The sequence below is a fragment of the Malus domestica genome, chromosome 11, assembly GCF_042453785.1.
Source record: "Malus domestica chromosome 11, GDT2T_hap1".
Taxonomy (NCBI): Eukaryota; Viridiplantae; Streptophyta; class Magnoliopsida; order Rosales; family Rosaceae; genus Malus; species Malus domestica.
In genome coordinates this window covers 38,442,894-38,458,937 of record NC_091671.1, presented here as the reverse complement: position 1 = coordinate 38,458,937, position 16,044 = coordinate 38,442,894, and the positions used below count along the sequence as shown (strand labels likewise).

The window sequence follows — 16,044 nt, the reverse complement described above, 5'->3', positions numbered from 1 at the left end:
CTCTCCAAATTTATGTTTCACATGTTTCTTTATCTTTAAACTTATTGAAATCAAGGAGGATTCATGTGGTTATGCAAATTATGTTCTTGCCATATTTATGAGAAAATAGATGCAAATTATGTTGCCATATTTACGAGAGAATATATAAAACAGCATTAGAGTAGTTACAATGTTTTTTTCTTGGGTCATACGAGATATACCATATACGTTATTTATGATTAATTAGATACTATTTAAAATCGACTAGGCATTATACAATGTTTTTTCTAGCCTCAATTGCCACACGCTTGCTCTTTTTTATTTTTTACTTTTCTTGTTTTAAATTTTTTTATTATCTTAGATATTATTATTTTTACTAAAATATATTTTAAAATAATAATAATAAATTTATTAACCATTCTCCATAGTTTTTTTATATTATTTTTTTAATGAAATTTTAATAAGAGGAGCAATTTGAATATTATGAAAGCTTCACTTTTTTAGCCTTCTTTTTATATACACTGTTTAAAATTGACCAGGTGAAATGAATCTTTGGAATCTATGTAATTTTCCGGTATATTCATCCAAATGTGACTGTTCATGAATTAATGGTGGATAATATTCATTGAACCAATTGGAAATTTCAGGTAATTTCTGGTATTTATTTCCCCAAAAAATACAAACTCTATGATACATTCCCGTCTTAATAAATCTCCCCCATATGAAGTTTTATGTGACCAAACATTTTCTAAATTTGATACGACCTAAATAAAGTAAAGGGGCAGTACTGCCCTCAATTCCATATTTCTCTTGGATGTGGATGATACCTTCCTCCTAGCAGGAATCTCTTGGGAAGCCTCTTCCTGTCCTCTTCCTCTCTCTCTTTCTCTATCATATTTTCACTACTTCTACTTCCTCCAGGCAGCAAACCACAGTTTTTCCCCACCATCATCATGTCTTCTCATTCCACCCAACTTTTTCTCTCTGCGCCTCCTCTAACTCTTCGACCCACCACCTCATCCTTCTCTGCCTTTAATCAACCAAAATATTTATCGGGTGAGTTCCCAAAACTTTTCTTTTTTTACATAATCTATTATATTGTTTTTTAAGTTTCTCTCCGACCCACACTTCTTTGCTTTCTTTTTTCCCTACAGAGAAAAAAAAAGTTAGAATAATACTTCCAGACCTTTTCTATTTCTACCCCTTCTCTCAGCCATATGATCACTTTTTACCTTGTTTTCTTTTAAATTCCCTACTGGGTTTTATTTAAACATCTACAAGATTGTCGATCTCTGGTTGTTCCGATCGATCTTGTTTTCTCATCGTTTTCTTTTCATTTTCTTTCCCATTTTCTTGCATGTAAGTTTGGTTCCCCAGAAAATTCAAGAAAAAACTGGTTGAACTTTCTTTGTTTCAGGGCTTGCATGCAGAGGAAGATCTTCTCAAATTCCGATCATATTTTTGAGTTTTAATAGTTTGGTGTTTTATCACAAAAAATCTTGCTAATAGTAGTTATGAACTTCTCTCATATATTATTTTGTTGTATTAGACTCTGTTCTTGAATACGATCTTCTCTTTAGAGATAGCTAAAAGCTGTCTTCTTCTTTTCTGTGTCTTCTTTTTCTTGAACTTCCATGGCTTGAGGTGTGCTGTCTTGGATTCTCCTCTGTATTTGGCAAAACCTCGTATATCTCACCATGCAAGCAACTGCCACATACTCTCTGCGACCGTTTCTTTGCATTAGACCTTTGTCTTTGTCCGATTTACGTGATTTACGTCACAGTAATTAAATTTCATTTATCCAATTAATGTTATTTCCGTTACAGTAATTAAATTTTTACCACCTTTCCTTACAGGTGTTTGGCTATTTGGTGCTAATGACAAAAGAGATTTTCGATCCAAATGCAGTGCGGTTTCCAAATCCCGTACTCAAGGTGATCATGCTCTAGTATTCTTTTATACTTCTATTATTTCTTTCTTTTCTTACTTTTTTTACTTTTTACTGTGGTTGCTTCGTAAATATATGCATACAGTTTTATATATCATTATATATGTACGATCAGAATATGCAGACGTGTTGCAAAATGGTCTGCCAGTGATAAAGTGGCATGAGATTGTGGAGGATGACATAGAAGGAGACGAAGCTCCTGCGGTACTAACAAAACTACATTTCTACTTCCAACAATATTTTACCTTTCTATCAACTTCAATTTTTTTCTTCTATTTTTCTGATTTTTCCTTTTTGTTTTGAGAAAGGATTTTGGACAAATTAATAAGATCAAGCAACATGTGGAGACCATCACATCGATGGTGGAGTCGATGGATGACGGAGAGATTACGATTTCGGCGTACGACACCGCTTGGGTGGCGTTAGTGGAGGATGTCGAAGGCAGTGGCTTGCCACAGTTCCCATCCAGCCTCCAATGGATTGCCAACAACCAACTCCCAGATGGTTCTTGGGGAGATAGTGAGATCATCACTGCTCATGATCGCATCATCAACACCATAGCTTGCGTTGTCGCACTCAAATCATGGAACGTTCATCCTGACAAGTGTGAAAAAGGTAACCGCTAACTAACCGGTCAATAAGTCAATACAGCGCTAACGACTGATTTGGAATCTTATCCGGTCATTTTTGGGTCATAATGATGAAATACCATCTCTGCCACTGTTTACCTAAAATGAAAAGCTAGCGTTTAGTTATCCACTGTGACCGTATTTTGTTTTTGGCCGATGCACACGTAGGAATGACGTATTTCAAGGAGAACATAAGCAAGCTTGGCAACGAGAATGCCGAACACATGCCGATCGGGTTCGAAGTAGCTTTTCCTTCGGTTCTCGAAATGGCTAGGAGTTTAAACCTGGAGGTGCCTGATGATTGTGCTGTGTTGCATGAGATTTACGCCATGAGAGATCTAAAGCTCACAAGGTACATAGTATACAAGTCTCATAAACTTTTGGAATTTTTAAGTTTGTTATTTTTCAAATTAATTATAAAGAAACCTTATCCGCTGTGGATATATTATAATTTGGTCTGCTGGGTGTCTGTGAACTTTTGTACATGGTGTAATTATTAATCCTGGGTGTGCGCATGTATGGGGGATAGGATACCGAGGGAAATAATGCACAAAGTGCCCACAACACTTCTCCACAGCTTGGAAGGAATGGCAGGTTTGGACTGGGAAAAGCTTCTAAAACTGCAGTCCCAAGACGGCTCTTTCTTGTTCTCCCCAGCCTCCACTGCCTATGCACTAATGCAAACCAAAAACCCCAACTGCATGAATTATTTGTCCAAAGCTGTTCACAAGTTCAACGGCGGAGGTAAGCAAGTGTGTGAGTTTTGCGTATAAATAAATAGTATTATCCGAAAATCTGTTTAACAGTTTAACATCATGCATGCCATTTGTGACTTCGCTGACCAAAGTTGGCCTCTCGAGCCGAATGATGACCCTAATTACCTTCTTCTATTTTATTTCAGTACCTAATGTATACCCAGTTGACTTGTTCGAACACGTATGGGTTGTGGATCGTCTGCAGCGCTTGGGAATCTCTAGGTATTTCAAGCCGCAGCTTAAGGAATGTATTAATTACGTAAGCAGGTACGCTCGACAACTTACATTCGACTAATTTTTCAGCTTTACTGTCGCATTGTCGCGTAGCGTATAAATAAAATTAACAAATATATTTTCTGTGATAGATATTGGACTGAGAAAGGAATTTGTTGGGCAAGAAATTCGGAGGTTCAGGATATTGATGACACAGCCATGGCATTCAGACTACTCAGGTTGCATGGCCACCAAGTGTCTCCTGGTAAGTTTTGTTACGCCATATGTAGTAATATTACTGTAACAATCTGCATGCATAGGTAAAGGTATATATGTTTCTACTTTCGTTGGTTTAGTTAACAAATCTTGTTAATCACCTAATTTGGTAATGAGGACAGATGTGTTTAAGCATTTCAAGAAGGGCAATGAATTCATCTGCTTTGCTGGGCAATCCACACAAGCTGTGACTGGAATGTACAACTTGCTTAGGGCTAGTCAGGTGATGTTCCCGGGAGAGACAATCCTTGAGGAAGCTAAGGACTTTTCAACCAAATTTCTGAGGGAAAAACAAGCTTCTAATGAGCTGCTGGACAAATGGATCATCACGAAGGACTTGCCCGGCGAGGTATATATAAAACATCAATTTTCCATATTAGTTCATTTTTAATGAGAGCAATAGAGGGGCGTTTCAGTCTTTTCATTTCAATTTCGGGTAAAATTCCAATCTTACTTTTCAGTAGAAATCAATAAGATGCCAAGCAATTTTCCATTAAGGTCATATTTTTATGATGTATATGCGACCAATTTACTCGTGTTAACACAAAACTTTTTATTCATGTTATACTCTAGTTACATTACTGACAGTAAATATTAAACTTGTTGTCTGTTTATATTATACTATAAAATTTGTAATGTCACATATTGCTATCACAAACTTCCTTTAAATCTAGATCGCGAAAGAGTATACATATACGTATGTTCCATAAATCGTACTTTCCAAAAATAAATAAGAGTATTCTAAAGAGAAAGGGTCAGAAAAAAAAAGAGTTGATATTATACTCTTGTTACATTAAGATTGTCGTCTTACTCATATTAGAGTATATTTTAGAATATAAAAATATACGAAAAATAATAACATTACGTTGCGATGAAACCATCATACCAATTGTCTTCAGAGATCGCGAAAGGGTAAATCAGATTACAACTGCGATTTGTCTTTTTACTAAGATTTATACGTGTCTTATTGTACTCTCCAAAAATATAATAAGAATATTCTAAAGAGAGGGCAAACCCAACAGGTTGGGTACGCACTAGATGTTCCATGGTATGCGAGCTTACCTCGGCTTGAGACGAGATTCTACATCCAACAGTACGGTGGCCGTGATGACGTCTGGATTGGCAAGACTCTCTACAGGTATTTTATTTATTTGTAGTTTGTATTTTGTACGGTGGACGTTCCCCAACCCTCGCTTTTGAGAGATTCCAATCATTTGTCGTATTTTTGTTTGCATTATTTAATTAATCAAACAGAAGATATGGCCCCGTAAGGGGACAGCATATAGGACCACCCGAATGAATAGTTAATTATTAACTAATTATTTCAATTAATTATTTGATATTTTCTAATAATTTGAACTTGGAATCTAACGACTTGTTTGGTTCTAGGATGCCTTACGTAAACAACAATTTGTATCTCGACCTGGCAAAACTGGATTACAACAATTGCCAAGCACTGCATCTGATCGAATGGGACAGCATTCAAAAGTATAAAACCTAATATATTATATTTATGAATAGAAAATTATTATTAATTTTTGGAACTTGATTTTTTAACTTGTATACAATATTAAATTACGACATATATATGCAGGTGGTACGCAGAATGTAAACTTGAAAACTATGGATTGAGCACAAGAAGCCTCCTCATGGCTTATTTTGTTGCGGCATCGAGTATTTTCGAGCCGGAAAGAGCCAACGAACGACTTGCATGGGCTAAAACGACGTCGTTAATTGAGACAATTGGGTCTCATTTCAGAGAAGGAACTTCTGAGCAAAGGAAGGCCTTTGTACATGAATTCAAAATTAGGTACGTGAATGTTATACAATTGTTGTTCGGTCTCTTGGTGTCTTATTCATCGGCCAGACACATTTGTGCCAATTCCACAAGTAGGGTTCATTGCTAGGAGAAATTTTTAGTTGTGACGGGAACACAAGTGGTACACCACGTGTTTTAATAGGAATGATGGGAAATTTTATATTTTAAGTTATTAACTTTTTAGCACACATATCCTACTATTTGTATAGTGACACGTGGTGTAACATCCCGTATAACGGTCACACTGAAAAATCTCTCCATTGCTAGGGTACCCAACAAAAGGCTACTAGGTACACACAGACAAATCTTTGACCAGATAATAGTGTCATACAAAGCACCAAATAATCTACTCAAAAGTGGGAAGTCCCAAGATTTAGATCTAGGTAATAATGCACACCATCCATGTTACCAATTTTTACTTTCTGCATCACATGATGGAAGCTACTGATACCCACTATGGTTGTTGTCGAGAAATACTACTTCGCTATTTTTGCGTATTAAATTGTTGTTTGTCTAGAAGGAATAATTGCGTACATAGAATAACGACCCTTGTATTTTCCGTCGTCGCGGAAGAGTTTTAGGCATTTTGGATGAGGCAGATTTATATGTGGCTTGTGCTACAGGAAGATGAATACCAACAAGAAAGGGCAGGGACTCATTGAGACCTTGCTGACAACCCTACACTGCCTCTCGTTGGACGCCATGGTGGCGCATGGCCAAGACATCAGCCACCCTCTACGCCAAGCTGTGAGTTTCTAGCAAAACATCCATATTTTTTAGGCCTTGTTTGGCAGCCAAATCTCTATGTGCATTACCCAACTATAGAAATTAAACATTTCTACTGATCCCTAGCTAAAAGTTTAATTTTGATTTTTTTTTCTTCTGTTTTTTCCTTAATCAAAATGCAGTGGGAAAAGTGGCTTCTGAAGTGGCAAGAGAAAGGAGATGTGCACCAAGATGAAGCCGAGTTGCTGGTCGAAATGATAAATCAAACCGCCGGCCTTTTGCCTTCAGACGGGCTGTTGTTGTCCAGTCCAGAGCATGAGCAACTTTTCAAGATCACCAACAAAGTTTGTAACAAACTTCGCTGCTACCAAAACCAAAACCATAAGGTCAGAAAATTAAACCTATTTCTGCATTAGGGTTGGCTCCTTTCTCCACGTTTTATGTTATCAGGCTGTTTTTATATATATTTTTTTCTCTTTTATTTTCTCAGGTGAATGAAAACGGCAGCTACATGAAGACAACTCAGGAAATCGAACCGGAGATGCAGCAGCTTGTGCAAATGGTGCTGCAAAAGCCCTTGGATGGTGCCATAGAATCTTCGATCAAGCAAACCTTTTTCGCGGTTGCAAGGAGCTTTTACTACTCTGCATGCTCGGATCCTGGAACAATCAATGGCCACCTTACCAAAGTACTGTTCGAGAGAGTATTCTGATCGTTGTGTATAAGATTAGGCCCCAAAGCAATGCCTCATTTAGTCATTGCATTTGTACTCAGTTCAACCCAGAAAGGGAAGTAAAAATAAGTCATTGCCCATGTTCATTGTTTTTGTGTGGTATCTGATGTGTTCCCCAATCACAACGGGGGAGAAACAATGAAACTGAAGAAGGAAAAATTAGGGTCGTTCCCTTTCACGATAACACTTTAAACACGGTTTTAGGGTTTCATGGTAAAAAACACTTCAAACTTGATGTTGTTTCGGGACTTATTATAGAATTTGATCTTGAAGTCTCACTAACATTAACAGTTGTCAAGGGAGTTAAAGCAAAAAAAAAAAAATTATTAGAGCTAATTCAATTGTCCAAGGAATGAAGACTTGCACGATGGGATTAAAATGAGAAGCAAAATAATGCATCATGCATGCAGCAAGATCAATAATTACAAATTATAGAATAAATATAAACAAATAAGAACAGAAACACAAACCACAAGAGGTGATGGACACATCGAATGAGAGAGACATTGTTGTCTGTCCATCAAACCCCTGTGGCAAACCAAATGAAAATTATCATAAAAAAATGAGTTCATCAATTTCAACCAAATTAATAAAACTGTGGTAAAAGCAACCATGATTAGTGAATAAACAAACTGTTAATTACGAGCTTAACTTGCAGATTAATACCAAAGCAAAAATAGCCAAGACAAACAACACTCTCACACTCTCCAGAAAAACGTCAACTCAAGTCGAATCCAAACACGGAAGAAGAACTGAAGAATTTTCAACATATATGTTAGCATGAACACCTAAAGCTGATAGCATTTTTTGCTAATTTTTCGAAGCGGCCAATCTCAGTGAGGATCATATATACGGTGGTTTGCACAAATGTGGTTACTGGACAAATAGTTAGTTCTGTAAGGAGTTTGATATCTTTCATACCTGTTGGTTTAATGGTTTCCTACTACGTGTAAGAATATTAACAATGGCGGACAATATTTGCATACATAACCCATGAAAAAGTTCCTGGATTGGCCTTCACCCAATGGTGGAAATTCACCGAATCCTCACATCTCACATCTTAAGATCTATTATCTAAAGAGGTAATGCACATAACGAGTGCTGTAGACATACGTGTAGAGCAAATTCTCCGCTAAATAACATATTATAACGCAAAGCTACTTATCCATGATTCCGATTGTAAGGTATAATCTCTCCTAAATGGCAGTCAATATCACATCAAGAAGTGAGGTCCCATGAATGTAAAGGCAAGAAGGGTCTACCAAAGCAAAGACATTAGGTATAGAGACTAGAGAGAGCATAGATGGTTGGCATCATGATGTCCCTCCGTGGTTGAGTTCAATCATGGAATGGAGTCCTTAAAAAGTACTCCCCTTTTTTTTTTTTTATCTTAATCCAAAAAAGCACGTGACGAGATTGGATGGTGGGTGTGCATGTAGTGGAACCGTGGAAGTGTGATCTGATCTGAGGGCCACGACAGACAATGACAATGGGCTATAAGAGCTTTGAATGGGAAAAAAAAAAAAGCAGGAGGAAGATTTTGAGTATCAGAAGCATGAGACGCCAAAAGCAATATGACCATGCTTTTGGAGATTAACCCAGTTTGGCAAAAGTGCTTCACCACCCCAAAAATCCCCCATATCTTGCTTTGTGGCTTTTGATGTTTGGTTCATTTTGGATCATGACGAGGGCACGTGAGGCATATCTTCTGTTGCTTCTTTGTTGCGCAAGCGGCAAACATGTCATTTCCGCCCACCTCCCGCAACATGGTGGGTGCACTGCACACCCTTAGCCAAATATGACAATATAAAGAAGTCCCATTTCTCTCTTCCTTTCTTAGGCCCCCCACCCTAAGAGCGAGATATGGTATTCATGGGTCTGACGCGTGGACCGCGTGACCTGTCCGGCCACTCTACAATATCCCTTGCATCTAGAGTGGGACCAACATAGAGGCTATTAGGACCTCAATATAGGTAAAATTTTTAGTTATGCTGAAAATACGGATGGTATACCACGTATTTTTATATAAGTAATGAAAAATTTTAATTTTTAAGTTATTAACCTTTTAACACACATATCCTATCATTTATATGAGGACACATGATGTACCTCTCGTGTGACGGTCACACTGAAAAATCTCTCTCAATATAAAGCGGGCTCTCTATTTGTGTGTATGGAGAGATTTTTCAATGTAACCGGCACACGAGATGGTACATCACGTGTCATTATACAAATGGTGGGATATGTGTGTTGAAAAGTTAATAACTTAGAAAATTAAATTTCCCACTACTTGTATAAAAACACTATGATGTACCACTCGTGTTCCCGTCACAATTAAAAATTTCTCGTGTGTATGGCCAGACATATAACATGTTCCACTTGCCAAACAAAAGAATTTCTCTGGGGATCCTATCAACTTGTTCCTGCCTAGCTTTCGATCACAAGCAATTTCATCTTCTTTTTCTCACCATCGATTACGATTCGTATTGCCGAAAGTGGATAAATATGAGTCTAGGTTATGAAATAAAAGCTATTAAGTAAAGGTACTTTTCTTCCACGAAAGTCAAATGAAAAGGGATTTTAGGCGTTTTGGTAGGACCGTAGGAGATATTAACATTTAACCCATTTAGCTTAGGCGAGGTTTCCTAAAAGGTAAAAAGTGCCAAGTAAACAAGATTTACGGGCAACTCATTTGGACTGGATCTCAACATTTCAGTTGCAGCAGCCCACTTCCCAATCATCTCGATGGACTTCCGCCTAATCGAATGAAATCAATTTTCTATACATCGAACCCAAATTTGGAGATTTTTTTACCTTCTCTTTTCTGAGTTAAATTTGGAGAATTTTTTTTATAAATGAGATGCTTCAGAGGTTTTGAAACCGCTAATACACAAGATAATCTTCGGTAGGGAGGCCACATGGTCATGCTTGTGCAATCACCCTGTTAGAATTCCTCTGTCCCACATCAGCCACAGAGCTTGAGAACAAGCCCTTTAAATAGAATTACCCCACTCAAACTAATACCAAGGCCTTTTGTATTAAAAACTCCACACCGGATGGATTGAGTAGGTGGCCAAGTAGGAATAGTATCAGTGTTGTTAGAGTGGACCCATGGCCCGTCTACCTGAAATGGGCCATTGGGATGTGAGGATTCTGAGAACAAGCCCTTTAAATAGAATTACCCCATTAACAAATCCGCTACGCTTTAGTGTAATATTCATCCAAATCACACACTGGGATCCTCAGTTTCACAAAAAACCATAAGCACAATGTAATGCAGCATCATCATCATAACACTTAGCAGGAGAAACCAGATTTAGTCATACTCTAATTCGTCAGGAGTAACTGGGCGTTTGAGGGGAATGATTGACTTCTTTTCAACGTCTCGAGATAATGCTTTCCTCATATCTGAAACAGGCACAACCACAATAGAAAGGTGACAGGCCACACAGTTTAACATAAAGAAGTTACGAGCATTGTAATTTGGATGGGGGCAACTCACCTAACCCATCTTCATCCCCTGAATAGTACCGTAGCACTCGTCTATAGATTACATAACCAAGCTGTGGGAAAAAATAAAAGCAGAAAACAAAATAGATAATGAGCATCGCTTGTCCCAATGGAAATTCCAGAAATATCCAAGTCAATCTATGTCTGGCTCCCACAAAACTCACATAGAACCCCCGAATCATATACTTATGTTCCACATGGAGTTCTCAAAAGGTTCCCATTCTTATATTGATGTTCAAGGAATTATTTTCAAATCTATACAACAAACAAGATCCTTCTAACGAAATAGTAAAAAAGGAAAATATGCTAGAAATACAGGGAACCTACTTTCCGCTCATTTCAATTTTGGTTGACAATGCAATGCAAACCATCTCTTCAGTTAATGAAACATTACCTTTTCATACATCTTTATGGCAGGGGTGTTAGATGCTCTCACAAAAAGATCAACAAAGTAACCCTTATCACTGCCAAAAGAAACTTCTCGTTAAAGAGCTGAGGCATATATGAAAAAGACTGAAAAATTACACAACCCGGTAACACTTCATATTGCTCTCAACCTAAAAACTGATTCAGAAGACGAAATGCTACTCACAAGAGACTCAAAAGATGGTGGAGAATTCAATGCTCACTTCGATAAGATAGAATAACATGACAAAAAAAAAGGCGTCAGAATAGTCATAGGATCATTTCACCTATCAACATGTCTGAGCGTGTCAAGAAAAACTATGATCAGGTTTTCCATTATTGCAATTTGCAAAATAATGATTTGTGCAAGAAGATGCCCAAGTTTCTACTTCATACAAAGAAAACAATTGACATGTGAACTGAAAGTTAATCTTAATCAAGGTATGCCCCTCTTACATCTTATCGCTGAATTCTTCAAGCAAGTTCATGAGCTTCTTGGCCAGTTGCTGCCTGCGATATTCTGGGGAAACGGTTACTGCAGTTACATGACCATGCCATGACTCACCTTGCCCCTCAACCTTTCCCATAACTGCAATCAAATCAAAATCAGATAGCTATTTATACACCTATCAAGACTAAAAACAAAGCTTGGAAGGAAAAGAGAAAGAGAAGCAATCACATTAGCATCGAGAAGAAAGCCAACAAGCGTTCGCCCATTGGCAACATCCACCTCTATTCTTACATAACCAGAATGAATAAATTAGCAAACAAACATGCCTCACTAACACCGCATTTTCGAGAACAATAGGTCACACAAACCTATAACCTTCTGCGCAAATTTGATTTTCTTAGCACACCCCCTATCCTAAACAACAAGGACCCATTTCTTAATCTGAAACCTCTCCTCCCACAACCTTGGTAGTTGGTCGGTCCAACCAAGTAAACAACTTTATACCAACATCGATACAACATACTTAATAATTTTACGAAAGAGAAACGAAACGGAACTTGTATACCAAGTAAAGTGCTAATTAAAGTACAATGTTCTTTTCACCCAAATCTAGCAGAGAAGAAAAAGCTTACTCCTAAGTTCCCAACTTCTTATTCAGTCATTAACCCTCCATTTTTATACTTAAAATTCAAACCTTTCGACCAGAAACAAACGGGATTGCAAGACACAATTTGTAATTACGAAAACATAAAACAAATGTAAATTTGCAGGGGCGAAAGCAAATTTGAGAGAGATTTGGGGTGCTTACTGTAACCCATGATTCGGTGTCCAGGTGCTTCGGCAACGTGAAAGTAGTCGGGCCATCTCGCCAAATACGTCATGTAAAACGACATATTGAACTGCAAAATCACCAGATTTATTAGAAATTTGCACAACAATTTCAGGAAATTGGAGAAGAAAAAGGAAAGGAGAGAACTTTACGGTTTCAGTGAGGTGGTCGAGATTCACAGAGCTGAATCGAAGAAGATCATTGCAGCAGAATCTGCGTATAGTCGTCATCTATCTCCCTCTCTCCCTCTCTCTCCGGCTGTATTTCGGGTCGGTTTTACCGCTGAACAAATAGGACAATGAGGTTTGGGGAATTTGCATCAGTGGCCCCTTAATATTTTCCCCGTCATTAACACTTGAGTAAACTGTCATTTAACCCTTTAAACTATCAAGCGAGTGTCAATTTCTCCCTGAACTATTTTTTCAGCCAATTAATCCCTAAACTATGTTAAAGTGGTGAATTCACCACCTACCATTAAGTATTTTAACTCCATCTAATTTTTTGTTAGAAAGTGTCATCTGCTTGGCACATGACTACATTTTTACATTTTCTGTCTAAATATTTACAAAGAAAACATATAAAACAAATATTAAAATTAAAAAAAAAACATACAAACCCTAAACTTAATCATTCAAAATAATAGAAAAAGTAAGGCTTTTTATATTAACATCCCACAAAATATTGAATGCACCCCATAATAAAATTTAATATTAAATGACTTATTTACTCCACTATGCAATGACAATTTTGACCTTATTAGGATTTTTTTTTTTTAAATTTATAAATACATCCCAAATCACTTTTAGCGTATTATTTATCTTCTCAACTATCAAAACTATCTCATTCTTCATTATTAAACAAAACCCTAACCAATGAAACTACAAACATATTGATTGAGAAAAATTGTGTTTAACGAATGAAACACGAAATCGATGTTTCTGAAGCTTCACATGAGGTAAGCCTTCACATTTTTCATTGTTTTAGTGATTTCGATGACATCGATAATTATTTAATCTTGCGTTTGCTGCATTATTTTTCAATATGAACCCTAAAAGATGAATATGAATATAGAAGATTAAATAATGCAGCAAACGCAAGATTAAATAATTATCGATGTCATCGAAATCACTAAAACAATGAAAAATGTGAAGTCTTGCTGTGAACACGAAATTTTCCTGAAACGAAAGAGACAAGAACAACGTGCACAAAATAATATTTGTATTTGATGATTTTGGGTTACAATCTCTTTCAAATTTGAGCCTCTAATTCGATCTCCGTAAAGTGTTGATTTGTGGATGTGCGATTGATCCAATGGGCCTTTGGGCTTGATCTAAGGATGAACGTTCTTCAAGGGCCGTTGAGCTTGATCTTGAAGGTGGATTTGAGCGAATCTTCAAGAAGCCGTTAGGGCTTGATCTTGAGGATAAGCGTTTCTTCAAGGGCCGTTGAGGCTTGATCTTGAATAACGGTGATGAACGGATCTTCAAGGGGCTTTTGGGCTTGATCTTGAAGAACAGTGATGAACGGATCTTCAAGGGGCTTTTGGGCTTGATCTTGAATAACGGTGATGAACGGACCTTCAAGGGCTTTTGGGCTTTGATCTTGAAGGACGGTTGGATGTGTGGATTTGTCGACGTTGTTGATCCAAAGGGCCGTTGGGGCTTGATCTTAGGATGAACGGATGATGAACGATGAACACTTTCTTCAAAGGCCGTCGGGGCTTGATCTTAGGATGAACGGATGATGAACGATGAACACTTTCTTCAAAGGCCGTCGGGGCTTGATCTTGAAGGTGGATGATTGTTGATCCAAGGGCCGTTGGGGCTTGATCTTGGAAGAACGATGAACGAAGAACGAAGAAGGCTTTCTTGATTCTTCGTGAACCTGGATGCTTGAGAGCTTCGGAGTTTCAGAGCTTCAGAGCTTCAAGGTGTAATATGAATTTGTCCTAAAATGAATGAAATTGGCTTCTATTTATAGAATTTTCCAAGGCCTAATTTTGAATATAATATTCCAGATGAAATAAGTCGTTTCTGCCAGGTATTGACACATGTCTTGTTTGATGACTTTTCTGACTCATTTCAATTTTTCATCGAGTCATATGCTACGTATAAAATTTATGTAATACATGAGCGTTGAAACTTTGATTTATCGGTCAACATTTATTTACCAAAATTTCGATGTCTACAAATGCCCCCACTTCAAGGCGCGTCGTATACATGTGCTTGTCATGTGTAGGAGATGCGTTTTGAAGTCCCTTAATGTAGATGTCGATCCAAGGGCCGTTGGGGCTTGATCTTGAATTGGGCTGGAAATTTCTTCAAGAGCCGTTGAGGCTTGTTCTTGGACTTTGTTTGAAATTTCTTCAAGGGCCGTCGAGGCTTGATCTTGAAGGTTGAAATTGGACCACAATGAGCTGCATGTGGTAGATGGTCTTTGGCTTTGGTAGTGGATGAATCGGCACGTATTTGTTTTTGCGCTTTGTTGACTTTCCACAGCTTTGATCTTGAACTGGGTTGGAGGATTTTCTGGATTCCTCCAATTGTTGATTTTCCACAGCTTGTTCTTGAACTGGATTTTATTCAAATATGGTGGACGCTTGATCTTGAATCGGACATGTGATTTCCGTAAGGGCCGTCGAGGCTTGATCTTGAATTTGGCTCGAAGCTTCTTCAAAGGCCGTTAAGGCTTGATTCTTGAAGGTTGACTCGAACACATGGCAAGCAAGCACGAGGTGAAGGTGACGACTTGTTGCTTTGTTCAATCTTTCTAATTCACACCTGAGCAGTTTGGTCAACGGTATGATCTTCAAGATTGATGGGCTCTTCTTCTAGTTGGTGACTTGATCTTTAAGGATTTGATTCAAGGGTGGTGAATCGGCACGTGCAGCCCACAACGCCTAGCGAGTCGACCCAAGAATTTGAGGGTCAAAACGAGTCATCCACCCAGAGTGATTGCAACCCTGATGATATGAGATACTTTTGATTTTGAAGAAGTAGCGGATGAATTGGCACATGCTTTGTTGTGCTTGTGGATGCTTCAATGTATCATTTTCCCTTGCCTTATCTGTTCTTCTGGCATATGTGGTATCTTCTCTGGAAGCATAAGATGTTGAGATAATGGGTACTTCGATACAAGTGCTAGGTAAGCAATCAGGGAAGGGTTCCAAGCAGTCGGTTCCAGATCGGAAGATTGATACCAAGTGCTGGTTGATTGCTTTCTTTCTCATTGTCCCGCAGATAAGAACAAGGACAAAGAAAAGGATAGGGAGAAAGCATGATATGAAATACTTTTGCTTTCGAAAAAATGGTGGCGATTTGACAGCATTGCACAACGAGGCTTTGCTCTTCGGCGATGGTGCCGTCAATATGTTGTTGAAGCTTCTCGAGCTTTCGGATTCAACTCAGACCCCTTATTCTCTCTAATTCTTCAACTCAGATTCCTTCTGCTGAGTTGATTGTGCATGCCGCATTTCCTTATTTGTTCTCCAGACAGATGTGGCAGCTTCTTGAGTTTCTCAGCTCAGACTCCTTCTGCTGAGTTGGTTGTGCAGGCTGCATTCTTCTCTGCTTGTTTCTTCTGCACGTTGTCTCCACATGCTGCAAGGTATCATTTTCACTTGCCTTATCTATTCTCCAGGCAGATGTGGCAACTTCTTTGGAAGTACATCAGCAGTGGAAGATGAGTACTCGAGAGCAGTGCTAGGTAGGCAATCAGGGAAGGGTTCCAAGCAGTCGGTTCCTTACCCGAGTTTGAGTGGAGGTTCCGGCA

General features: G+C 38.2%; 2 protein-coding genes across 4 annotated transcripts; one reads left to right on the top strand and one right to left on the bottom strand.

Annotated features, from left to right (window-relative positions):
• The first annotated feature begins 806 nt into the window (after positions 1–806).
• On the top strand, positions 807–7,164 carry CPS (ent-copalyl diphosphate synthase, chloroplastic). 3 transcript variants are annotated; one of them, XM_070807352.1, is made up of 15 exons: positions 807–1,035; positions 1,836–1,913; positions 2,052–2,131; positions 2,236–2,542; positions 2,725–2,908; positions 3,086–3,300; positions 3,458–3,578; positions 3,677–3,789; positions 3,923–4,149; positions 4,823–4,938; positions 5,190–5,288; positions 5,395–5,610; positions 6,243–6,366; positions 6,528–6,731; positions 6,836–7,164. In XM_070807352.1, exons 1-15 carry the CDS (start codon positions 933–935, stop codon positions 7,055–7,057), a joined length of 2,409 nt encoding a protein of 802 aa, XP_070663453.1. In that variant the 5' UTR covers positions 807–932; the 3' UTR covers positions 7,058–7,164.
• A 3,065-nt stretch (positions 7,165–10,229) lies between these two features.
• LOC103448996 (N-terminal acetyltransferase B complex catalytic subunit NAA20-like) lies at positions 10,230–12,621 on the bottom strand. The gene is made up of 6 exons (XM_008388268.4): positions 12,426–12,621; positions 12,253–12,343; positions 11,450–11,582; positions 10,983–11,052; positions 10,581–10,641; positions 10,230–10,486 (listed from the first exon to the last, which is right to left on the bottom strand). The coding sequence occupies exons 1-6, from the start codon at positions 12,501–12,503 to the stop codon at positions 10,395–10,397; spliced, it is 525 nt and encodes a 174-aa protein (XP_008386490.1). The 5' UTR covers positions 12,504–12,621; the 3' UTR covers positions 10,230–10,394.
• Between the last annotated feature and the right edge of the window lie 3,423 nt (positions 12,622–16,044).